At 41.1% G+C, this 27,807-nt stretch overlaps 1 protein-coding gene across 1 annotated transcript in view; it reads left to right on the top strand.

The window, feature by feature from the left end:
- The first annotated feature begins 2,905 nt into the window (after positions 1-2,905).
- Positions 2,906-27,807, top strand: part of LOC143124732 (uncharacterized) — a 40,136-nt gene continuing 15,234 nt past the window's right edge. Inside the window, exons 1-7 of the mRNA XM_076286441.1 lie at positions 2,906-2,912; positions 3,279-3,413; positions 3,647-3,865; positions 9,415-9,726; positions 11,435-11,575; positions 15,106-15,417; positions 15,902-16,042. Coding sequence (XP_076142556.1) covers positions 2,906-2,912; positions 3,279-3,413; positions 3,647-3,865; positions 9,415-9,726; positions 11,435-11,575; positions 15,106-15,417; positions 15,902-16,042 — 1,267 coding nt within the window. The remainder of the gene's footprint in view (positions 2,913-3,278; positions 3,414-3,646; positions 3,866-9,414; positions 9,727-11,434; positions 11,576-15,105; positions 15,418-15,901; positions 16,043-27,807) is intronic.

The raw sequence follows: 27,807 nt of genomic DNA on the forward strand, positions 1-27,807 counted from the left end.
TTTAATAAGTGTTCAAAATCAATCTATGGGATTGGGGTTGGTTTGAGCAGCCAAGCTCGTCCAGGGCGGGCACAGATGACTTCCCGGATGGGCCTGGCCCCCCAAAGCCCCCCCATGCCGCTGGGACTGGTTAGCCTACCACTAACGTCATGTAAACCAGCGGTCCCCAACCACCGGGCCGCAGGACATTCCTAACCGGGCCGTAGCCTACGACATGAGTTAAAAAAAAAAATGCATGCAAACTAAACTAAATTAAATTCGCAATAATGTCACGTTTTTACATGGCATAGGCCTATATGCAGTTGTTTGATTGCACGCATGTTTGCATTTTGCAAGGTCTATTTTCTTACGTCTGTCTGTCCCACCTCAACACTTTTACATATAGTATTGCCTTCAGCGCTGCGCAGCCTCAGGTCAGCTCACTTCACTTGATCAGTTCTTGGCGAACGGTGTCACACGAAGTTAGCTAAACTGCTAGAATGAGCAACAAAAAAACAAGCATCTTTAGCAGGTCACTGGCCAGAGTGTTTGAGTTGCGAGAGCCGCTGCAGAGATTTCTTACAGAAAAAAAGTCACCGTTAGCTGCACATTTTAGTTATGAGGACTGGGTGTCAAAACTCGCTTACCTGTGTGACATATTCGGGTTGCTTAATGACCTCAACCTGTCACTCCAGGGGAGAATGACGACTGTCTTTAAACTGGCAGATAAAGTCGCTGCATTTAAAGCCAAGCCTGATTTGTGGGGACGACGAGTGGACCGGGGTGTATTTGATATGTTCCAAACAGTAGTGGGGGTTTTGGGAGAGACTGAGGCAGGGCCCTTTCTCTCGCAGCTGGTGCGCGATCACCTTGTTGCGCTTTCAAATGAGTTTGAGCGTTACTTCCCATCCTCCAAAGATCCACGGCAAACCAATGAGTGGGTCCGCAACCCATTTGTCAATATCCCGAATAGTCCTAACTTGTCAGCGCAGGAGGAAGAGCAGTTGATCGAAATTGCAAATGACGGTGGTCTTAAGAGTGTGTATAAGGAAACCCCTCTGGCGGGTTTTTGGATCAAAACCAAAGCAGAATATCCCGAGATAGCCGTAAAAGCGCTGAAACGTTTCCCACCACGTATCTATGCGAGGCCGGGTTTTCGGCAATGACTGCAACTAAGACCAAATTGCGCAATCGACTGGACATTTCAAACACACTGAGGGTGTCACTGTCTTCCATCACCCCCAGATGGAAGCTTTTTGTTGCAGGGCTCCCACTGATTATATTCGTAATGCACGTTTTTGTTCCCATATTTTGTTATGCATGTTCACACTTACAGATGTAGCTTCAAGTTGTTCAATAGGGCCTATTCATAGTTCATATTGTTCAATTTTCACTTCTTCAAGTTCACGTTTTTCACAAGAGATCGTTACCTTCACTGTTCATACATAACTGGAGCTAGTTCTTTTCAAGTAATGCATGCACAACACATATGGAACATGGAACCCCCGAACCCCCCCCCACCCCCCCCCCGTCCGTGAATAAAAAAAATAGGAATCAAACCGGTCCATTGTACATAAAAGGTTGGGGACCCCTGATGTAAACCACACAATAACAATAAGGCATGTTTCTGATAGGCCTATTTGACAGAGTAAGCATATTAGCAGAGAGGTTTATTTTAAATTGTATAATTTTCAAAAAAAAATAATTATTGCAAGTTGCACTACTTTTTGTATTGGTTTTATAGGCTACAGGATGTTTGTGAAATTTGCACAGTAAAAGTTCTGTATTTTGACTGCAATTATCTTTGCATTCTGATTAGATTCTTCATTAGAATCATGAGTGGCTCTTTGTAAACAGCATCATTTTCTGGGGCCATGCAAAATTGGAGTTATTCTACATCATGACAGTAAAATAGACCATCCTTAGTCAATGTACTGCAGCAATTCCTCTCTCAACCTGTAGAAAATGCTGTGAACATCTGATTATGCATGGAAAAAAAATACCGTGAAACCATAAGAATTTTGAAAAATACTGTGATATACATTTTTGGTCATACTGCCCAGCACTAACAGGATCCCTTCCTGCCTATACAGCAGATCATGGCAACACATACATTGTCCTCCAGAATTATTGGTACCCATAGTGAAGTTGGCTAAAAACAGGGATTAAAAAAATCATCAGTTGGTAAGGACAAATCCAACCTTGAAGGGAAGCACATTTATTCTGAGGAAAAGGAATATGTCATAACTCTGACCACCGCTCAGTCCTGCACATTTCCTCCGCTTGTCAATTTGTCTCCATCTACTACTCCATCCCCTTCTTTTGCAACTTTTGTGTATGGAAATGAGTGTTTGCATAGTGTTTGTTTTTGTGTATATGTGTGCCTGTGTGTGTGTGTGTGTTCGCTTGTGAGTGTGTATGTGTGGGGGTAATGGTGTATGTGTGTTTATCTGTGTGTGTGTGCCTGGTTGCCTGCATGTGTGTGTGTTTTTATGTGAGTGTGTATGTGTGGGGGTAACGGTGTATGTGTGTTTATCTCTGTGTGTGTGTGTGTTCCTGGTTGCCTGCATGTGTGTGTGTGTGTTTTTATGTGTGTGTGGGCATGCATGTGTGTGATATGGCCCCCCATGAACAGAATTTCATGAAACTTGGCATGGATTCAGAGGGAACAGTAGGGCCAAGGATGACCAACCTTTTTTTTCGTATGTTGATCTCAAAGGGCCATGTCAACCCATCCCATATCCACTCATCTGAGGTACTGTATAGCGCCACGTAGTTAAAAATAAAAAAGCAAAAATGAGGCGTTGTAATCGCATGTATCTTTGGCTGGACATAATTTGAAGTGTAGGATCATTATGACCAGGGCTCGAAATTAGCACCCGCCAAGTGCCAATGGCGAGTATATCTTTGTATTGGCGGCTAGATTATGGAAGGTACTGTGCCACTTTGGCATGGGGAAAACGGACTTATCAACTGCAAGAATAGACTGCAGTCTGTCACGTTAAATTGGCTTGCCATATCAAATCTGCTTTGCATCGATGTTCTGTTCACCAAATGTTGACATGGTCAGAAGTCTTACAGTTATTTGGTTACCCTTTGATGCATCTGATGCATTGCTTGTGATGCCAGCTTACACCCCCCTTTGAAAGAAATCCCAGCTAACCAGACCTGGCCTGACGATGCACTGACTATGCTACTGTTTTGAGCAGACACTCTGGGACACCTTCGAGCAAGACGACCTCAGTGCATACACAGAGACTGTACTTTTTTACATCAAAACCTGTGCTACAATGTTGCAGTTGTGAAACACTTCCAGCAGGTTCCCAACGAGAAAACCTGGATGACAAGCGAGGTCAAAGCCCTCATCAGGAAGCGCAACACCCCTTTTAAATCTGGGGACCTCTACAGCTCTGCTAGAGCTGACCTGAGGAGAGGCATAAAAAACAAAGACAGCCCATAAGAGGAAAATTGAGAACCACCTCTCCAACGGCAACCCAAGGAGGATGTGGATGGGTATACAGCACCTGACTAACTACAAGGGCAGCACCAACGGTAGTAGAGGCACTGACACCTCACTGGCGGAGGACCTAAACTCTTTCTTTGCCCAGAAGTGCTGCGACTGACAGAGTGGTGCGCAATGAACAATCTTGCTCTGAATACCACCAAGACGAAAGAGCTTATACTGGACTTCAGGGGGATAGAAGGGGAAATGATCCACAACCCATCTACATTAACGGCGACCCTGTGGAGAGAGTACACTCCTTCAAGAACCTTGGCATCCTCATCTCCGACGACCTCACCTGGACAGCCAACACTAACGCAAACATCAAAAAGGCAACCCAGAGGCTACATTTCCTAAGAATCCTCAGGAAGAACAGTCTGAACAGTGACCTGTTGCTAGCCTTTTACTGAGCTGCCATAGAAAGTATACTCTCGTATGGCATCTCACTATGTAGAGAGTGAGACACTATGCAGTGTGTTCAGCCGCAGAGAAGGCCCTATGGAGGGTCATCAAGACAGCACAAAAGATCATTAGATAGATAGATAGATAGATACTTTATTGATCCCCAGGGGAAATTCAAGTCATTGACTGCCCCCTGCCTTCCCTGGACACTATTGCAAACACACGCTACCACCGCAGAGCCATGAACATTACCAAAGATTCAACACACCCTGCTAACTCCTTCTTTGAACTGTTACCTTCCGGCAGACGTTACAGATCTGCAAAAGCACACACATCCAGACTCAGACAGTTTTATTTCTGTAGCCATCCGGACTCTAAACAGTCACTAACTTCATCCTTGATGCAATATATGACTCCCAGATGCATTACCCCCTACACAGCTGCCAGCTGTCCTCAATTCATCCTGTTTTTAGTCATATTTATTATGTATTTAATATTTATTATGTCCATTTTGTGTATATGTTTTGTTCTTGTGTAATGCTGTGGCACCATGCGGAGCTGTGCTCTAATTTCATTGTACATTGGTTACAATGACAATAAAGTTCATTCATCTGCTGGGAAAACAAATAGATTGCCACACAAAATTAGAAGTTTCAGATGCTGCATAGAAACATAACATATTTGTTGCTTACTTTCACTTTCAATGATAGCGAACAAACGGAATGATATAGAAAAGACGTGATTCATAGCTCAAAATGTGTTGTCACTGTCATATTTTTGCAGCGGTCATTATAGCAAAGATCCTTGATTAGGCCTACTGTACTGACCAAGATAGAGCAACGTCATTCGTTTGCTCTGCAACATAGGCTACAAAATGATTGAACCTCCGAACATTGGGCAGGCCTGTTCATTTGAATGGAATTTACAGCAGAACTTCCAATCTTCTGAAAGTGTTTTGAAAAGCTCTATAATAGGAGAATGATAGGCTACTTTCAAAATAGTTATGAAAAAGCATTGTTTAGTTTTGGCTGGTAAAAAATATGTCTGGTCGGTATCTCTATCTAGCAGCCATTTTGGCTAGTAAGCCAAAAAGTTAATTTCGACACCCGATTATGACACCCTCTGAATGCATGCCAAGATTCGTGGAATTCCGTTCATGGGGGGGGGGGGGGGGGGGGGCATAAAATAAATGAATATTATGTGTACATTTAGTGACTGTACACCAATCGGCCTGTAGATGGCAATATCTCGAGACATGTAGGGCCTAGGATGACCAAATTATTTCTGTATGTTGGTCTCATTCATGGGGAGCCATATCAGCTACACACACACACAAAAACGCATGCATGCTCACACAAACACACACACACGTGCACACACACCTAAACACACACACACATAAAGACACACACGCACACAGTACACATGCACACACACTGGCACGCACATACTGACACACGCACACACAAACAGGCACACACACACGCAGGCACACACACACACGCACATGTGAGCATGTAGCCTCAATTGCAAAATCATGTTGGTTTGTCCTTTACACCATTAGGAAGATCTGACACAAGATTCCACACAACTTCTTGTACAGGCCATGGTTATGTGCAAACTGGTCTATTGTAATTCACTGTTAGCTGGCCTGCCTGCTTGTAAGATCGTTACAACTTATTCAGAATGCTGCACCATGCCTGGTACTCAATCAGCCAAAGAGGACACATGCAATTCCTCTCCTAGTTACTCTTCACTGGCTCCTTATAGTGGCCAGAATTCAATTTAAATCTCTCACTTTGGCCTATAGGACACTTACTGGATCTGCTCCCTACTATCTTAATACTATGATGAAGCAGTACATCCCCAACCGTCTTCTGATGAGCGTCTGTTATGTCGATAACAGCCATAAACACTAGGTCTGATTCAAGACTCTTCTCCTCAGTGGCTCCTTGTTGGTGGAATTAGTTGCCCAGTGCTCTCCGTCTCCTGTTGTTTTGGGTCTTTCAAGCACGGTCTAAAGGCATCTCTGTTCAACACGCACATAGTCAATTAAGCGTTTCTTATAAGTTCAATTCAATTCAATTCAATCATTTATTGCCATGTCAACATAGTTGATTGGAATTTGTCTTGGTGCCATTCCAGTTAAAATACAAGACAATACATACATACACAGAAACATACAGAACATGAAAGACACATACAGAACATGAAAGACAATCACGTAGACAAGCATTCAAACCAGTAAAAAGCAGTAAAAATCTTCCCATAAAGTGTCTTGTGCAGTCTATAAAGTGCATATGAAAGAAGTCATTTAGTACAGGTTTGCTCTGCAAGGTGTCTGAGCATTAAGGAGCCTAATAGTGGCAGGGTAAGTACTATTGCAGAAGCGAAATGTTCTACCCCTGAGACTTTGGACTCTCCTACCAGAGGGCAGTAGTTGGAAAAGGAACCTGGCAGGGTGGGAGGGGTCACCTAGTACTTTCTGGGCTTTATGGCTAATCCGTGTGGCATAGATAGAGGCTACAGATGGGATGACATGTCCTATGATTTTGGATGCAGAATGCACCACCTTCTCCAACTGCTTCCTCTCTGAAGAGGTGGTGTTACCATACCAGACAGTAATGGAGAAGACAAGCACACTTTCCACTGTAGCTCTGTAAAATTGGAGCATTGCATCCCTAGCTACACCAAACTTCCTGAGTTGGCGCAGAAAGTGAAGCCTCTGGTGGGCTTTGCTTATAATGAGGTTGGTGTTGACCTCCCACTTTAGGGACTGACATATGGTGGTGCCAAGGAATTTAAAACTCTCTCTCCACTGCCTGGTCATAAATAATCAGAGGGGAGTGAGCTACTGTATTTTTCCTAAAATCTATGATCAGTTCTTTTGTCTTGTTGACATTTAAAAACAGGTTGTTCTCCTTACACCAGGGGTCCCCAACCTTTTATGTACCATGGACCGGTTTGATTCGTATTTTTTTTCACGGACCGGCGGGGGGGGGGGGTTCCATGTTCCATATGTGTTGTGCATGCATTACTTGAAAAGAACTAGCTTTAGTTATGTATGAACAGTGAAGGTAACGATCTCTTGTGAAAAACGTGAACTTGAAGAAGTGAAAATTGTACAATATGAACTATGAATATTGAACAACTTAGCTACATCTATAAGTGTGAACATGCTTAACAAAATATGGGAACAAAACATGGGAACTAAACGTGCATTACGAATATAATCAGTGGGAGCCCTGCTTGTTTCCCTACAACAAGAAGCTTCCATCTGGGGGTGATGGAAGACAGGGACACCCTCAGTGTGTTTGAAATGTCCAGTCGATTGCGCAATTTGGTCTTAGTTGCAGTCATTGCCGAAAACCCGGCCTCGCATAGATACGTGGTGGGAAACGTTTTCAGCGCTTTTACGGCTATCTCGGGATATTCTGCTTTGGTTTTGATCCAAAAACCCGCCAGAGAGGTTTCCTTATACACACTCTTAAGACCACCGTCATTAGCAATTTCGATCAACTGCTCTTCCTCCTGCGCTGACAAGTTAGGACTATTCGGGATATTGACAAATGGGTTGCGGACCCACTCATTGGTTTGCCGTGGATCTTTGGAGGATGGTAACGCTCAAACTCATTTGAAAGTGCAACAAGGTGATCGCGCACCAGCTGCGAGAGAAAGGGCCCTGCCTCAGTCTCTCCCAAAACCCCCAATACTTTTTGGAACTTATCTGGTCCACTTGTCGTCCACACAAATCAAGCTTGGCTTTAAATGCAGCGACTTTATCTGCCAGTTTAAAGACAGTCGTCATTCTCCCCTGGAGTGACAGGTTGAGGTCATTAAGCAACCCGAATGTGTCACACAGGTAAGCGAGTTTTGACACCAAAATGTGCAGCTAACGGTGACTTTTTTCTGTAAGAAATCTCTGCAGCGGCTCTCGCAACTCAAACACTCTGGCCAGTGACCTGCTAAAGATGCTTGTTTTTTGTTGCTGTTTTTGTTCGCCAACAACTGATCGAGTGAAGTGAGCTGACCTGAGGCTGCGCAGCGCTGAAGGCAATATGTAAAAGTGTTGAAGGCGGGACAGACAGACGTAAGAAAATAGACCTTGCAAAATGCAAACATGCGTGCAATCAAACAACTGCATATAGGCCTATGCCATGAAAAAACGTGACATTATTGCGAATTAAATTTAGTTTAGTTTGCATGCATTTTTTTTAAACTCGTGTCGTAGGCTACGGCCCGGTTAGGAATGTCCTGCGGCCCGGTGGTTGGGGACCGCTGCCTTACACCATACCTCTAAGGCTGCCACTTCAGATCTGTAATCTGACTCACAGTTCTTACTAAGTCCCACCACAGTTGTATCATCGGCATATTTGAAGATTTTCACATTCTCAGAATGGGATACACAGTCGATAGAGCAGAGGAGAGAGGACACATCCCTGTGGGGCCCCAGTGTTGATAATACTGGGTTTGGAGAACAGGTTGTCTATTTTCACCACCTGCCGCCTGTCTGATAAAAAGTTTAAAATCCAGTGACAGAGGGATTGATTGATTCCCATCAACTGGAGTTTACCAAATAATGTAGTGGGTATAATGGTGTTAAAAGCAGAACTATAATCTATGAATAAAACTCTTGCATATGTAGCTGGGGCCTCCAGGTGCTGCAGGATGCTGTGGAGGCACAGGGAAACAGCATCCTCTACAGACCTGTTAGCACGGTAGGCAAACTGATAGCTGTCCATCCCAACACAGGCTAAATGTCTACAGACGAGCCGTTCAAAAACCTTCATTGCAATAGAGGTCAGAGCAACAGGCCTGTAGTCATTCAAACAGCTGATATTTCTTAGGTACAGGGATGATTACAGCAGATTTAAAACATGCAGGGACTTCACAAAGTGACCAGTTAAAAATGTCTGTGAAGACAGAGGCAAGTTGATGGGCACAGCTCTTAAGAGTGAAAGCAGACACACCGTCTGGCCCTGCTGCCTTCCTCACATTCTGTTTGCGGAGCAGGGCTTTGACTTCATGTTCTTTGACCACAAATGGTGGGGTTACAGGGTCAGTTCTAGGTGCAGGGGCTTTGTCGGGTCGGGGGCAATCAAATCTGCAGTTATGGTTTGTATATTATTGCTATTCTCCTTAATGTAGTCTTACCAACATTTGAAATTGTTCACTGTTAAATTTAACTATTGTATTGTTTGTATTTGTATCTCGATTTGGCCAAAAGTAGGGGATGGAGTAGGAGATGAAGATGAATTGACAAGCGTGATTTATTTTTGCAGAGAGAATGTGCAGGACTGGGCAGTGGTCATATTTTGTACCACTCTGCAGTACATCTATTTTTGTCTTTCATTTCACCTGAAATAGTAATCCCATCTTTTTCATAAGAAAATGTGCAGAGTGCTAGTATGTGCAAATATGTTTAAACTGTGGTATATGTATGGAAAAGTAGTCAAAAATAGACGCCTATAAATAGAACTTTATACAGTAGAAATTACAGTTCTCCTGTCTGTCTATCTCCTGTGTCACAGGTGTGTTCACTGCTCCAGTGAAAGGAGTCTACTTCTTTACCTTCACCACCTACAGCTGGGTGGCAGAGGCAGACATCGGTGTCAAGCTGATGAAGAACAATGAGGAGGTATTGCTGGTTTGGGAATGGCAGGACAAAGGTGACAATGAGGACTATGCCTCCAACTCGGTACTACTGGAGCTAGAGGTGGATGACAAGGTGTACATGCGCCTCCCCAAAGGATACCAAGTTGCAGCCAGCAAAAACTCCAATATTCATACTTTCAGTGGATTTTTGCTCTACCCTTTTCACAACAGTGAAGATCAGTCAAGAGGTATTGAATTGAATTGCTTTAATTGTTGCATGAGTCATATTGCATTATCATAGATATTTTTGATATATGTAAGTGATCAGCACATTTGAAATTACATTACATTACATTTGGCTGACACATTTTGAACCAAAGCGACTAACAACATGGTTAACAGTTAAAGCTTTTTAAAGCAACAATTCTCAATAATTCCAGGACAATTTAAAATAGGTCTAGTACAATAAGAATAAGTGCATCAATGAGTGCTGTTTTTAAACAATCGAGAGTCAGTTCTAGTCAGGTTGTAAGTGCTAGGATCAGCAAGACTAGTTGTAAATAGTGCTACGAGAGTAGATGTTCTCTGAAGAGCTGGGTCTTCAGGAGTTTTTTGAAGATGGAGAGGGATGTCTCTGCTCTAGTAAGAACTGGTAGTGAGTTCCTCCAATGAGGAACAACAGATGAAAAAAGTTTGGATTGGCCTGAGCGTACCGGTGGCAGAGCTAAACAGTTCGTCTGTGGAGCGCAACGGTCTGGAGGTAGCATATGCCTGTATGAGGGCATTCAAGTAAGTGGGAGCAGAACCAGAGACTACTTTGTAGGCAAGCATTAGAGACTTGAATTTGATGCAAGCAGCCATAGGTAGCCAGTGTAGCTGGATGAGCAGCGGGGTAACATGCCCTTTTGGGTTGGTTGTAGACCAGACGTGCTACTGCGTTCTGAATCATCTGAAGGGGTTTCACTGTGCAGACTGGGAGACCTGTCAGGAGGGCATTACAGTAGTCAAGTCGTGAGATGACTATTGCCTGTACCAGGAGTTGGGTAGCATCTTAAGTCAAGTAAGTCCTGATTTTCCGTATGTTGTAAAGTGTGAAATGACCGGGCGACCGAGGCAACATGATCGGAGAAGGTTAGTTGGTTGTCAAGAACGACTCCTAAATTTCTTGCAGTCCTGGTAGGCGCAACAGACAGGGAGTCAATTTTGATGTTGATGTCATGATTTATGGTAGGTTTAGCTGAGAGGACCAGCAGTTCAGTTCAGTTTTTGAGAGGTTTAGCTGGAGATGATGTGCCTTCATCCATGTAGATATGTCTGAGAGGCAATCCGAGATCCGTGCTGAGACCAGGGGGTCATCAGGTGGAAAGGACAGATAGAGCTGTGTGTCGTCTGCATAGCAGTGGTATGAGAAGCCATGCGAACGGATAATCTGTCCCAAAGAGGTGGTGTAGATAGCAAAGAGAAGGGGGCCTAGCACTGAGCCCTGGGGGACCCCTGTGGTGAGATAGTGAGGTGCGGACAGCTATCCAAGCCATGATGCGTTAAACAAGCGTCCTGTGAGGTAGGATTCAAACCAGGAGCGAGCAGAGCCGGAGATTCCCATGTTTGAGAGTATAGAGAGAAGGATACGGTGACTAACCGTGTCAAAGGCAGCCGATAGGTCAAGCAGAATGAGTACTGATGACCGAGCGGGCGCCCTGGCTTCCTTTAAGGCTTCTGTTACAGACATTAGAGCTGTTTCGGTAGAGTGGCCGCTTTTAAAACCCAGGTTGATTAGGATCCAGAAGGTTGTTCTGTGAAAGGAATTCAGAGACCTGTTTGGAGACTGAAATAATATACATGTTTATTTTTTGAAGAATTTAAAATAATGAACAATAATTGAAAATATCACTCTCATTTTTGGACCATGCGACACTCTGTGTACTGAATATGTGTTTGACCTCATCTTGTTTTCAGAGGTGGCATTCACTGCAGCTCTTCAGCCTTCATCACCAGATGATAGTGGTTTTGGGAGAATAGGACCTTTTGGCACGGAGATCACCTTGGAATATGGCAAAGTTCTGACAAATGTTGGCCGCGCATATGATTCGAATATAGGTATTCAATTCCTGTGTTGAGGAACTATGATTGTTTTGATGACTATGTTGCAGAAGGACTCATAGTGTTTCTACCTTTTCTTATTATTCCACTTCTTAGTACATCATTGGAGTCTGTGGCAGCCCGTACAATGCAAAAGGTTTTGACATTTTGCACACTACTAGGGACAATCCCATGCTATTTCTCACCATGTTTCTTGTTGACGCCTTCAGTACTCTAACGCTACAATGGGTCAAAGCTAGAGGTACGACTTATGGCGGCCTTGTACGATTTTGGTCTGTTTTCTGTCGGCGACTAAATTTCCAAAGTCGGACAGAAATCATGGGAGTTGTACTGGAATCGCGGCGTGCTCCCGTCAACTAATGGCCTCCTTACACCAAGCAACTTTGACAATATTTGGGAAAGATTCTTGAAAGATTGTAGTCTTTTGAGTATAGCTTGAATGGGGGGCACTAGTTAAAAGACTCCAATCTTTCAAGAATCTTTCCCAAATCTTGTCAAAGTTGTTTGGTGTAAGGAGGCCATTAATCGTTAAGTGTAAGGTGCCAAGCGGTTTTAAGTCAGTCGGAGTCAGTCTTTTTCTAGTTTTGCTGTTACGACAATATCAAACATGTTTGATATTATCGCAAGTCTTTCTAGTCGTGGCTCATGCAAATAGTGACGTGAACAATATAAAAACCAATAGTGACCTCTCTCCAACACCAAACAGGAAGGCGACAGCTGTAGCAAGAGACCTGATGAAACCCATGAATATGATAATTTGTTATTTCGTTTCTTATATATCATTAGTCGGCTCTTCCACGTGACAGAACTCTATATCGGTTAGGGATGTCACGCATGAAACAATGCTGCAGAAACACGGAAATATGCTTTTGAGTTTAGTAGGCTTCATTTCAGTTCCTGTTGATATCTATTGCACGATGGGTAATAATTTAAAGGAATCTAGTTGCAGTCTTGTAAATAGTGACCCTGCAAGATCCCTAGTCATTGCAAAATCATAGTCTGTGACTTTTAACTCTATTACTTGTCTTTAGATGTGAGAGGGTCTGAGACTGTAGTCTTTAAAAAATCTTTTCCAAATCTTTGCAAATCTTTCCAAAGTCTGTCAGTGTAAGGAGGGCTTTAGTTGTTAAACTGCATGTCCAATTTAAGCAATAAGCCCCGAGAGGCCGTAGGTTACGCTGATTCTACAACAGCTAAGGGGTGTTGTTAGGCACGACGCGCTAGCTGTTGTAGAATCAGCGTAACCTACGGACTTGAATATATTTCCTCTATCTGAATGGTTGCCAAGCAACGTCGAGACACAGCTACTTTAAATTTTGTATCAAGTTATGGTAGCGCAGTAATATAGAACGGAATGCGGTCAAGGTGTATTTTTGTGCTGGATTTTACAACGGCATCGAACGCGATTCAGCCAATCACAATCAAGGACCGGAACTATCGGTTTTAGAATAAAAAACAAATGAGTTACTGTTGCATTACTTGGATCAAGATGGATGGAACACAACTTATGGTGTTAATTCCTAGCCTATTAAATACTTTGCCATACAGGATTTTATCAAAATGTCCACATAAAAAGGCAACATATTTTTTCCAGTGTTCTCCCAAATGTGCTTAGGTCATGCCTCACAGAGCTATTCAGATGGCTTTTTAATTATTGTTTGCCTGTCACAGCCAATCACAATCAGCACGAAGTGAGGTCATGAAAAAGGCACTTGCAAAAATCCACCAGTGGCTGAGAGCAGTTGTAAGCTTACATACAGCATCTTCGAGCTCATCATTGCAAGAGGCGCAGATAGAGATTTGAGTTTGCATTAACAGAGCATCCACTTTTGGAAGAACATTATGGAAACACTTTGAATGGTACAGCCTACAACTAAGGCCACTGAATATCCCAGTTGGTCTAAAAACTGTGTATTCTTCACTACACAGCTCCCCCTGCAACTTCGGTAGCAAGTGACTGCTGCGCTAAACCCCCACTAGCTGGCGAGCTAGCCATCAAGAAACCAAGCTAAACACATACAGGGCTCACAAGAAAACGGTCGAGCAAACCAACATTGTAAAACCGCTCCTGGACCAACATTGTAAAGCCGGTCCTGGACCAACATTGTAATGACGGTCCTGGACAAACATGACAATGTCGGTCCTGGACCAACATTGTAAAGACGGTCCTGGACAAACACGACAATGTGGGTCCTGGACCAACATTGTAAAGACGGTCCTGGACAAACATGACAATGTGGGTCCTGGACCAACATTGTAAAGCCGGTCCAGGACCAACATTGTAATGATGGTCCTAGACAAACATGACAATGTGGGTCCTGGAACAACATTGTAAAGACGGTCCAAGACCAACATGGCAACGTCGCTCCAGGACCATGTACAAACAAAAGCTACTGCTTTAGCCTATTACCAAGCTACATTAGAAGTCCAAAAGTGTGCTCCTTAGCAAGTGAACTAACATAACACAACTATTAGCAAGCTAATTTGGTAGCATAAATGTATGTTCCCTAGCCTAGTCTCTAACATAATAACAGCGGCACCAAGATTGCTAAATGAGCTTCAAAGCTACTTCAACTACTGTATCCCTTCGAAATAAGTTATTTAAAAGATGCATAGCCACTGAATTACCTATTAGGAAGCTAATGTATTACAGTAAATGTATGGTCCCTAGCCTGGCAGCTAACATTAGACAAACATGGAACCAAGTCAACTAAAACGAAAATAAAAAAAATCTAAGGTGCATATATTCAGATTCCACTCGGAATTACTTTATTTTACAACTATTTTACACACAAATATGCAAGGACCTACCTTTATTGAGATACAAGTTGGTGATCCACTGGTTGTTTCTGGAGGGAAATTTCAAAATGGCAATGGGAGAAGCAGAAGACTCACATTGATGACATCACAAGGCTGTGATTGGTTAAAGAGTTGTTGGTCCAGGACCGTCTTTAGAATGTTGGTCCAGGAACAACTCTTACTTGAACAAATCACGGTCACCGCAACAACCTAGCTACCACCTCTATAATGTCAACCTAGCAACCACCATAGCAACCACTTTATCTGGCATAGCAACCACCATATGTACCCTAGTAACACCCTGGCAACCAGTTTAATTACCCTAGAAACAACCTAGCAACCACCATGATTACCCTAGCAACCAGCATAGCAACCATTTTATTTGGCATAGCAACCACCACATGTTCCCTAGCAACAACCTAGCAACCATCATAATTACCATAGAAACAACCTAGCAACCGCCAATATAATGTCAACCATCATAGAAACTGCTCCATTTAGCATCGCAACAACCAGAAGCAAAACCATTGTAATTATATCTACATTATCTATTATCTGTTTTAACACTATATTGTACATCATATGTTTTGCATTTTCATGCACTGATAATTCCTTGGAATTGGATTTCTCATTTTAACTAAAGTTGCAATTGTAGAATTATAGTTCTCCTGTTAGTGCTTTCCCTGTAACTTATGGTCAATTATACCAACTTATCTCCTGTATCACAGGTGTGTTCACTGCTCCAGTGAAAGGAGTCTACTTCTTTACCTTCACCACCTACAGCTGGGTGAGGGAGGAGGTCATCGGTGTCAAGCTGATGAAGAACAATGAGGAGGTATTGCTGGTTTGGGAATGGCAGGACAAAGGTGACAATGAGGACTATGCCTCCAACTCGGTACTACTGGAGCTAGAGGTGGATGACAAGGTGTACATGCGCCTCCCCAAAGGATACCAAGTTGCAGCCAGCAAAAACTCCAATATTCATACTTTCAGTGGATTTTTGCTCTACCCTTTTCACGACAGTGAAGATCAGTCAAGAGGTATTGAATTGAATTGCTTTAATTGTTGCATGAATCTGTGTCACACACACTGCAATATCACATAGGTTCTTGCCTACTGACAAAATTACCAGGATGCCCGGTTGCAGCCAGCATAAAGTCCAATTTATGAATTGCTTTCATTTTTGCCTGAGAGTATAAAATATCCATATGAATTTGGCAGTCAGTTGTGACTGGCTTGATAAAGACACACCAAGATGAAGGCAATAGGATTTGATTAAAATGGTCAACACAGTGGCAGACAATATTTATGACTACTTCTCAAACATACAGCTAAATGCCACCAGATTATGGTAGTCGGCAGCTGTAGAACAATATTTGGCCAGTAGAGGGAGTGATTCAAGTGTTAATCACACAGGGATGACACACAATGTTTATAGTCATTTCCTAAACAAGAATTTAAAATATTCAGATGTTTGGACCATGTAGCATACTAAATGTGTGTTTGACTTGATTTTGTTTTCAGAGGTGGCCTTTACTGCAGCTCTTCAGCCTTCATCATGGGATAATGGTGGTTTTGGGAGAATAGGACCTTTTGACATTGAGATCACCTTGGTCCATGGCAAAGCTCTGACTAATGTTGGAGGCGCCTATGATTCAAATATAGGTACATGCACTTCTCAGTGTTTAACAATTTGAGTTTATTTAATTCATGGAAAGCTACAAATGCTATATTTAAGGCGCGGGAGGATTTGTTTCTCACTGTCATGAAACATTGCCAGCAGAGTTAAAGGGGTGGTTCAGGATTTTGGACATAAGACCTCATTTCCAAGTAAGCAAGTGTGATATTTATCAGTGGAGACCGTTTTCAACACGTTTCATCCAGTCCTTGTAATTGCAGAGTTCGCAGGTGCTAGGCTAGCGCAAGTCAACGGTATGTGCTAGCCTGCCACTAAAGACAGTCTTACCCACTCCAAAGTACATCACGTGTTGAAGACGGTCTCCACTGATAAATATCACACTTGCTTACTTGGAAATGAGGTCTTATGTCCAAAATCCTGAACCACCCCTTTAACCAAATAGGACAGTAACGACTATGCTGGGTGAAAACCTCTCTCTCATTTTTACTTCATAAATTTAAGAAGAATTTTACCTTAACGGAAAAAACACAGTGACTGAATGAAATAGGCCTACATGTACTGAGACAAATTAAATAAAATTGTGACCGCCTTGGGCGCTTAATTAAGGATGTATCAAAACTCCTGACACTTGTTAAACAATGTAAATCTTGGAAATAAACACATCATTGTCTCCTAGGGCAATGGTTTTCAAAGTGGGCGGCCGCGAGGAGACGCCAGCAAGTTGGAAGGAAAAATAAAAGCAAAAAATAAATAAACAAAAAAAGTACACATATACATCATTATGAGTATTGTTATAAAATACCATTATAATAATTTTGTCACATATCTGAACATTATTATTTTCCGTGATAATCTTTCTGATTGGCTGGTATTCCACCTTGTCTGGAGGCTTAATCAGAACTTCGTGGTATTTGGGGGGCCTTGTCATGGAAAAGTTTGGCAACCCCTGTCCTAGAGTGTCAGGCTCTATCAGTCCCACAGTCAACGAAATAAATCCAACAGTTCAAATGCAAAATTACAACCAGCGTGGAAGAATGCTTAAAGGTGTAGATCTAGCCTACAGTGTGATGAAATGCTATCTCACCAGTCATCATGTTTAGAAAAAAGGGTCCTCTGTCTTGCAATAAATCCAATGTCTTGACAAAAAGAATCTAAGAACGAATACTCGCACATCATGCGTGACAATGGTAAATCCAACAAGGAGGCCTCTAAGCGTGTTCACCTGGGTCAGTGGATCTTCTGGCCAATCGATTTACGTTTCGGAAATGAAAATTAGAAAGTTAACAAAACAAAAAACGAGGGATTATTTGATTTCCGTTTTAAAATACAAAATCGAAAAACGAGAATTAAGTCGTTCTCCGTTTTCCTAATCGGTTTCAAAACATCAAAATACAAATATCGAAATTAGTCTTAAATTTCGACGGTCATTATTCAATGAAGCCTAGTCTTAGGCTAATCTGAGTAGCCTAGACGGTCAGTGGATCTTCTGGCCAATCGATTTCCGTTTCGGAAAAGAAAATTACAAAACAAAACCCAGAAGTTCGCATCATAGTCTTAGGCTAACTTGGTAAAAATAGGCTACCTGTTAGATATGGCGGCCTTGGAAAGTGTTGCGAGGGAAGAGATGGTTAAAAAGGACATGTCTTATGCAGAAATCCCAAACACTTTAACAAATAACTTTGGTTCACAAAGAGGTTACTCTGAGAGGAGCATCCTACGATTTTGCACCCAGCATAATTAGGCATCCACTAACTCGGGACCACCTGAAAACTGAGGTGGTGCAGTTTGCGAGGTAGCCTAGGCCCTAGGGGATGCCAGGCCTACTGCGGTCAAGTAGCCTACCTACTGTATGCAATCATTTTACTCATTTTACTTTGATGTATTTATTAGGTTGGTCCAACATACAGTACCTCAGAATTATTGGCACCTCTGCTAAAGTTAATGCCAGTAGAAAAATGAGGAAATATCCAATTTATAGCCTAAGGACACCTGGTTTGATGCTCAGGACACCTGGTTTGATTAGATTATATTAGATTAGATTCAACTTTATTGTCATTGTGCAGAGTACAACAGAGACAATGAAATGCAGTTTGCGTCTAACCAAAAGAAAAGATATAGTGCAGTGTAGACAGTAGTATACAGTTATTTTCAGAAGGTGGTTTAGAGCAGTGTTTTTCAACCTTTTTTGTGCCACGGCACACTTTTGACACTTAAAATGTCCTACGGCACACTAACATCCTGTGTGAAGAAAAAATAAACATACCATAGCCTAAAATTTCAAATAATACACAGATATGGCCTTATTATGGCTTCTATGCAAGACCTGCTCAATATAACAAGCGCCCTCTGTTTCATTTGTAGGTGACTATATCTAATTTAATTGTTGTTATGAACTGGATATGTGATGATTCTGTGAATACTGAATAGTGCAATCATACAATCAATGAGAGCATGTGGTTATAAATTCTTTGATGCAACAGTTGCTTTTCTGGACCAGTGAGTGACATTTGGGTAATTTTCTGCGGCACACCTGATGATCTCTCACGGCACACTAGTGTGCCCCGGCACAGTGGTTGAAAAACACTGGTTTAGAGTAGTATAAATTAAATATAAGTATGTGCAGTGTATTAGCAGTAACCTTATAAGAGCAGAATAAATATGGCTGTAATATGGACAATGTATGAACATCGTGTACAGATATGTGCAATGTAGTGGCAGTATACATGATAGTAGTAAGAACAATATAGATATATGCAGTGTATTAACAGAATATATTACAGAAAAACTGAATAAATATGGACATTTAGTATGAACCATATAAACAGATATGTACAGTATGTACAGCTATGTGCAGTGTGGTAACAGTACCATCGTAGTGCAGAAACAGTAACAATATAATAGTAGGCCTATTAAGAATAAGTATGTGCAGGATGAAGAGCAGTAGAATAGTAATGCAGTAGCAGTAAACAAATAGACACTATGGATGATTGATGCTCATTGAGCTCAATGCAAATCAAACCAGCTATAATAGGCCAACTGAAATAAAACCATGCCAATCTGTATGGTGAAGGGTATGTGATGATGTGGAGGTATTTTAATTCCAAAGGCCAGGGGAACTTTATCAGGATGCATAGTATACTAGATCCATGAAATATCTGGCCTTTAAAAATAAAAATCGACCTGCCTCTATAGGAATGTAACATAGGGGTGCCAATACTTATGACCCTATTTTAAGGAAGAAAATTTTGTTATTTATGATACATTAATCATTCACAAAGAAAATTGGTGTCCTTATAGGTTACATATTTCCTATTTTTTTACTTAAGGCATTAAGATCAATTTCCAAAAGATTTACATTCCTCTTTTTAGTCAACTTTAGCAGAGGTGCCAATAATTCCCTACTGTATGTTGGACCAACCTAATAAATACATCAAAGTAAAATGAGTGATTGCATACAGTAGGCATGGTAGGCCTAATGACCGCAGGCCTGGCATCCCCTAAGGCCTAGGCTACCTCGCAAACTGCTTTTGCCACCTTAGTTCCCAGGTGGTCCCGAGCAGTGTTGGGAGGGTTACTTTCAAAACGTATTCCGTTACAGAATACAGAATACATGCCCAAAAATGTAATCTGTAACGTATTCCGTTACGTTACTCAATCTGAGTAACGTATTCTGAATACTTAGATTACTTCCGCATTGAATTGCATTGGAATGTGGCCATCAAATCCTGCTTAGGCCTACTAAACAGGCCTATTCTGGTGTGTTCATCTGTTCCAAATGGCTGTGTTAGGCCCACATAGGAGAATGTAAAGTCAACTAGGCCTAAGCTACCTGATACAACTTTAAAATAGCAAGGTGACCACTAAAACTACAGCAGGCGACTAGGCTAATTAAAACAAACAAAATAAATAGGCTACTTTAAGGGCGTAGCCAGAAATTATAATTAAGGTGTGCCTGTGAGATTTTTCGGTGGCATCAACCCAGTACAAGTGAGGGGCGCATATGACTGGTGGAACGCAAATGACCTGTACATGTAAACACTATGGGCTACTGTATATCAGTGCTCTCAAAATGAACGTGATCGCGTAATCAAAAACCGCACGTTAAAATATGCTAGGCCTACTCGCAAGAATAATTCTTCAGAGGCTGCACCATATAATTCATTTTAAAACGTAAATGTAGATCTAATTAGAAAAAATAAAAGCTATTTTAAGTTAGAATAAACAACTTAGAATGCAGTGCCTATTTTAGAGATTGGTTTTATTGCCTAGGTCTAAATCAACACGTGAACTAGGCTTTGCTTATTGCTTAGCAAACTGTGTAACCGATTGGCCGAAGTAGCCTGAGCTATTAATACTTGGGAAAATATCCTTTGAACAGACATCAAGAACCACGATCAGTGAGGAACAGGAGTTACCTCCACTTACTTTACTCGTAATTTGCTGTGCAAACAGTCATTTCAGGGTCTCCGATATGACGCGTCCATAATGCGCGCTGGCTGCGTTTTGAGGCTAGTGCAAGACGGCGGGGCTTGGATTTAAACATGTAAACAATTTCATCATAGATTGCTTTCAGGAGCTTCTGGGAAATGGACTTGCCTTAATTTATTTAGTGAGTGAACAAACTTATGAAACAGAGAAGTATCGTCATGTAATCCATTGATTTCAACAATGTAACTGTATTCTAAATACCAACTATTTAACTTGTAACTGTATCGGAATACAGTTACTCATAATTTGTATTCTGAATACGTAACGCCGGTACATGTATTCCGTTACTCCCCAACACTGGTCCCGAGTTAGTGGATGCCTAATTATGCTGGGTGCAAAATCATCAGATGCTCCTCTCAGAGTAACCTCTTTGTGAACAAAAGTTATTTAAAGTGTTTTCTGCATAAGACATGTCCTTTTTAACCATCTCTTCTATATCCCTCGCAACACTTCCCAAGGCCGCCATATCTAACAGGTATTTTTACCAAGTTAGCCTAAGACTATGATGCAAGCTTCTAGGGCCTCCTCAGATTAGCCTAAGAATAGGCTTCATTGAATAATGATCATCGAAATTTAAGACTAATTTCGGTATTTGTATTTTGATGTTTTGAAACTGATTAGGAAAACGGAAAACGACTTGATTTTCGTTTTTCGATTTTGTATTTTAAAACGGAAATCAAATAATCCTTCGTTTTTTGTTTTGTAATTTTCTTTTCCGAAACGGAAATCGATTGGCCAGAAGATCCACTGACCGTACACGGACCATCATACTTCTTTCCATGGGCGTCGGAGGCATTCTGAAAGTGGGTGGGACATTTCAGCGAGGTGTATGGGGGTCCCAGCGGGGTGTATTTATTTTTTGGACTAGAAGCAATTTCCTGAATTCTGGTACATTTTAACAGGTTATTTAGATACTTCTATATAACAACTTTATTAACCTCATGGTATAGTTAAAGGAATTATCCGGAGTAAAATGCCCTTTAGATCGATTTCCGGATGATTGGGGGTACATACGTTGAGTTGACATCAAAATTATGTCATTCGGATGTGTTTTGAGAAAGTTCGATTGTACCGTTTTCAGGCACAACTCGTAGCCTGGAAGTGAGCGGGGCATTTCAATTGCGCCGCTACAAAATGCTATTTTTATACCTCTTCTACAGTTCCAAACAACATACACATACGTGGTAGTGAGTAGAGGGTCCCTAAAGCCAAACCGAAGTATCCCGAGGTCTTTATGTGGTCGAATAGAGAGTCCAGAATAAATTTCATCAAGCCAGTACCTTTCCGGAAATTTTGCCATCTTTGCCGCCACCTTGAGGAGAAAGTCCGTAGGAGTCTTATTGCTGAGTGTGTTGTAACACGCTCTGGAAATTCACAATTTCGTCGCCGTTTTAAAAAAAAACAAAAAAACATAGTCCAGTATTTCTTTCGAAATTGAAATGAAGTTGTATGGACTGGACTATGTTTTTTTTTTTTTAAACGGCGACGAAATTGTGAATTTCCAGAGCGTGTTACACAGCAATAAGACTCCTACGGACATTTCCGGAAAGGTACTGGCTTGATGAAATTCATTCTGGACTCTCTATTCGACCACATAAAGACCTCGGGATACTTCGGTTTGGCTTTAGGGACCCTCTACTCACTACCACGTAAGTGTTATGTTGTTTGGAACTGTAGAAAGGTACAAAAATAGCGTTTTGTAGCTGCGCAATTGAAATCCCCCGCTCACTTCCAGGCTACGAGTTGTGACTGAAAACGGTACAATCGAACTTTCTCAAAACACATCCGAATGACATAATTTTGATGTCAACTCAACGTATGTACCCCCAATCATCCTGAAATCGATCTGAAGTGCATTTTACTCCGGATAATTCCTTTAACCATGCAGTTGCAATAGCCTATCTGTTAAATTAAGTTATTTAATGCTTTGAATGCAACCCCGGAGTGGCTATCGGGAGCTTCGGGAGGATTCCCCGTGGGCCGTTAACTTTTTGTGCCAGTTTGATTTTGGAAGGTGTGTAGCCTATACAGCGGGGAAAATAAGTATTGAACACGTCAACATTTTTTTCAGTAAGTATACTTCCAATGAGGCTATTTGCATGAAATTTTCACCAGATATTACTATTAACTCAGATAATCCACCCATATAAAAAAATCCAAACATTAAAGTCCATAGGTAGAGTTATGTGTAATAAAGTGGAATGACACAGGAAAAAAGTATTGAACACGCCTGCTGAAATTTCTTAAATACTTTGTGGAAAAGCCTTTATTCGTAATGACAGCTTCAAGGCATTTCCTGTATGACGAAAACTAATCAGTCACAGTATTCTGGTGTGATTTTGGCCCATTCTTTTAAACAGATAGTCCTTTAATATTGAAGATTCCAGGGGTCCCTCTTGTGAATCCTGATCGATCTTTAGTTAACTTCCAAAACTGTTCAATTGGATTAAAGTCAGGGCCTTGATTTCCTTTCTCTGAAACCAATTGAGTTTCCTTTGCTGAATGGTTTGGATCGATCATTGTCCTGCTGGAAGGTCTAGCCATGTCTCATCCTCATCATCCTGGTGGATGGCAAGATTCTCCCTGAACAAAATGACTCCATTCATGATTCCTTCAACTGTATGAAGTCTGCTAGTACCATGAGATGAAAAACAGCCCACACCATGATGTCACCACCTCCAAACCTCATTGTTGGTATGGTATTCTTAGGGTGATGCACAGTGCCATTTCTCCTCCAAATATGGTGTGTAGTATGACATCCGAAAAGTTCAATTTTGCTCTCACCAGACCAGAATACATTCTCTCAGTATTTCATAGGATTGTCCAAATGTTGTGTAGCAAACTTTCAACGAGGTTTGACATGTTTTTCTTCAGCAATAGAGTCATGCGGGATGAGCGTGCATAGAGGCCATAGCGGTGAAGTGCATTACCTATGATTTTCTCTGTAACAATTGTACCTGCTGCCTCCAAGCCTTTCTGGAGCTTTCTCTGAGTGGTCCTTGGATCTTGGGCTACTCTTCTGACTATCCTTCTGACTTCCTGGTCAGAAATCTTGCAAGGAGATCCTGTGCATGGCCAGTTGATGATGCAGTGATGTTCCTTCCACTTGCAGATAATGGCTCCAGCACTGCTTGCTGGATGAATCAGAAGTTTTGATGTGCATATGTAACCAGTTCCATTGATATGTTTTGCAACAATAAGGTTGCAAAGGTCTTGGGAGGGCTCTTTGCTTTTACCCATCATGAAATGTTTCTTGTGTGACACCTTGGTAACAAAAAACCTTTTTATAGCCCACCAGTCTGTACTAACCCAGTTTATATCAATTTGCACAGATAGGAGGGATAATTTCTCTAAATACTTATAGATTCCAGTTTGTTCCTTGCTATTCCTTGCCTTTGTGTACTGCTTTTTCTTAGCGTGTTCAATACTTTTTCCCTGTGCCATTCCACTTTTTTACTCATAACTCTACTTTTAGACATTAATGTTTGGATTTTTATATATGTGTGGATTACCTAAGTTAATACTAATGTCCGGTGAAAATTTCATGCGAATAGCCTCACTGGAAGTATACTTACTGAAAAAAATGTTGACGTGTTCAATACTTATTTTCTCCGCTGTATATCTGCTTTAACTTTTTAATCTAGGCGGCATTCCACCCAGTCCACCCAGAGTCAAAGGCCTAACGTAACCTAGGCTATTTAGAAAAAAGAAGAACGTTCGTGAACCTTTTTGCTTGATTGCCAGCAAAAACAAGTAGCCTATAGCTTACCGTCATCGCTGTCACGCTATTCAACACATCAAAACAATACTTCAAAAATGTGCTAACTAATGCCGCTGACTTATTACAGTGCATGAAAATGCACTGTACTGTTCTTCCTAGGCTTCTTATTCTTCTTCTTCTAACGCATTTAATGCAGCTTCAACCGTTTAACGTAGAAACTTCATTCAAACTATGTTACGTAGGTCTTACTTAGGACACCCTGGCAATGTATTTTTCAACTTTGTAACTTTTATACTTTTTAAACTATTAATTAAAAACTGTTCAAAATTAGACTTAACATGGGCTGATGACCTCACAATAGAGCCGTTAAGCAATTAGAATCTTATGGCAGGTGTTCGGGCCACCTGCATCAACTGCCAGTCACAGGCTTTAAGCATACAAACTGGCCCTATTAAGACTACACATCCTGTTCAACTGCTTCCTCTGCCAAAAACTGTTTCAAAATAAAAGTCCTCACTACAATATTTCACTGTTAAACAATTTAAGCCTTTAAACTACTGAACTAGCATAACTGTTAAAAATGATTAGCTAAGTTAGCTAAGTAACATGGTTAGCATAGTTAGCATGTTAGCATGCTAAGTAACATGGTTAGCATAGTTAGCATGCTAGCATGTTAACATGCTAGTTAGCATTTTTAGCAAAACTGCTAAAAATGATTAGCTAAGTTAGCTAAGTAACATGGTTAGCATAGTTAGCATGTTAGCATGCTAAGTAACATGGTTAGCATAGTTAGCATGCTAGCATGTTAACATGCTAGTTAGCATTTTTAGCAAAACTGCTAAAAATGATTAGCTAAGTTAGCTAAGTAACATGGTTAGCATAGTTAGCATGCTAGCATGTTAGCATGCTAGTTAGCATAACTACTAAATATAAAAACATTAGCTAAGTTAACTAAGTTAAGTAACTTGGTTAACATTATTATCTTTGGTAACATAGTTAGCATAACTGCTAGCAAACATTAGAGCCATTCCAACTGTCAGTTATCGTCAATTATCTACCTAAATAATTTAACCATTTAAATTATCCATCTATTTAACCGTTCAATCATTCCAACTATATTAAACCTTATCTACCAAGCAAATCATTTAACTATATAAACTATCCACCTATTTAACTGTTCAGTCATTCCAACTATGTTAAACCTCATCTACCTAGCAACCAATATAGTTTGTTTTTACTCTGTATGATATTTTACATCATATTTTTTGCATTTTCATGCACTGTATTTCCTTCAGGAAATGCTTTTCTAGTTCCAGTAATCATTTCACTTTGATAATAAACTAGATTTTGGTACAAGATATAGCCTACAGCAACAATAACAGAAATTGGCTTAAGCAATGTGGAGAAATCTTATGAAAACTGTCAGACTGCGCCCACTGCTCAAATTTATGGTCATCTAATGTCGAATTACATTCAAAGACGTTTCAAAAACGTACCTTAACGATAGGCCTACACCACAATTTATAAAGGAACGAAGTTTAAAAAAAACACAGTAGGCCTATAACAGATGAGTTAGAAGAATAATTGGTAAGGAAGTAGGCTACAAGATTATTCGATGGCCGCTTCTTTTCTGATAAATATAATGGGCTACATTAAATATTTCATGGCCACCAGATCCCTGGCGGCATGGCACTGCATTTCGGGCCTTATTTGGATGTAAGCAAGCAGTTAAATGGCGTCATCTGGTGGTTGTACAGCGCAATAGCGCCATAAAATATTTAATTTGACAGGAAAATACAGAATAAAATCTTGTTGTTGTTCCTAGTTGTACTAATTATTCATCTAATCCATCTGATATATTGTGTTTTTTAGAAAAATATGTTAGACCACATCAGTAAGCCACTCTAAAACATTGAAAAAAGTGTTGATTAGAGATATTAAAGGAACCATATGTAAGATTGTGGCCAAAACTGGTACTGCAATCACTTTCAAAATACTGAAGAGCGGTGTATCCCCTCCCCCTCCCCCCTGACTCGAGGTTGCCAACCCGGATGGCGAAACACTACTGACTTTGTGATTAGTAGATAGGTGGAGGGTGGCGCATCAGGGGCCCTGTACTACGAAGGGAGCTTAACCTACCCAGATGTAACCCAGGGTTACTTTGTTAAACCGGGGTTGACAAAACCTGGTTATCTTTAGTGGTGTTAATCGGTACTACGACGCTGATTATGAAGTTGATTTGTTGAGCCGGGGTTAACCTCATTGGAGTTTGTGCGCGTTCACATAAAAGGGGCGGGTTGCAGCGCAAATCACCACTTTCAGTGATGACGCGTTCACCTTATTTTACAGATGAGGAATGCACAATTATTATGACAAGTTATGAGGAATTAAAACTCACTCTACGACAAAAATCAAATACGTCGGCAGTGAACAAAGCAAGGCAAGGCTGTTGGCAACGTATTGCAGATCGGGTAGCCTAAATGCCTAAAAGTAAAGTTTTATGTCCACATGTTCTTCAAATACGGAGGATTAATAGCTTGCGGAATGTATTTAATGAGTTTAAATAATTCAATTGCTTATTTATTTTGAGTTCATAGAAATGCCTACAGATGCAACACAATTTAGAAGTGGGCATATAGATTACAGTAATAAGGATAATTGAATGTTTAAGTAGCCCCATTGACTGATTTAGTGTATGCCTAATCCTGTGAACATTTCAGATGCAACACCATTGCCAAACGCACATGGCAGTAGGTGAAAATGAAACACAAACACATTATTCAGAATAGTGGTTTATATAGTCATAGCTTGCATTAATATTTCTTAATTATGAAAACATGTAGGCCTATGCTTATAGCCTTCACTTGGCCTCTGTTTTACAGCTAACAAAAGTGTCTTTGAACACTACTGTAAGGCACCAGAGTGTTTTACAGTAGCAGAGGATTTGACCATCGCAAATAATAGTGGAAGGCCGATTATGGAGGGGGTTGAGGGAGGCATTCGGTCGGATTCTGGTGCTGTGGAAATGTGTAGCCTTTATGTGCAGGGTAGCCTACAGTAATATGACATTCAATTCAATACGTTTGTTAAAATGGTGATTTTAATTTATTAGGCCTACTATATGTCCGATTTATTCTTGCTCAGATGTTCAGCATACTGTAGGCCTATGTCTGATTTATTTTCGGACATACAGTAGGCTATTCTTGCTCAGATGTTCAGCATCACCGATGGAATACATGAATGTCCACGTACGGGCATTGCTATGAGACGTCTTCCTAGATCATCTGACAAAGATAACGAATTCCCTCGGCTGACAATCTATATCTTAATAGAGAATATCGTCCGGGTAGGCTATATATATTTTCTGGCGGTCTCTAAAACCCCTCGCCCTGCGAAGAGAGTCCCTCACGATTTGCGCTCCAATGTCTATGGATCATCCAGGTACGCCGACATGTCTCGGGAGAAATTGTTAGTGGAGGGGTGGTACTTATAAAGGGTGTGGTTAACGGAAACCTCGGGTTAACCAAGAACATAACCTGGTCGGAGCATGTTTGAGATGCAGCGTAAATTGCCATGGCAGCA

This window comes from Alosa pseudoharengus, unplaced genomic scaffold (genome assembly GCF_046254945.1).
Source record: "Alosa pseudoharengus isolate Yale_2024_CS ecotype anadromous, Long Island Sound unplaced genomic scaffold, YU_APseudo_1.1 YU_APseudo_1.1_scf_15, whole genome shotgun sequence".
NCBI lineage: Eukaryota > Metazoa > Chordata > Actinopteri > Clupeiformes > Clupeidae > Alosa > Alosa pseudoharengus.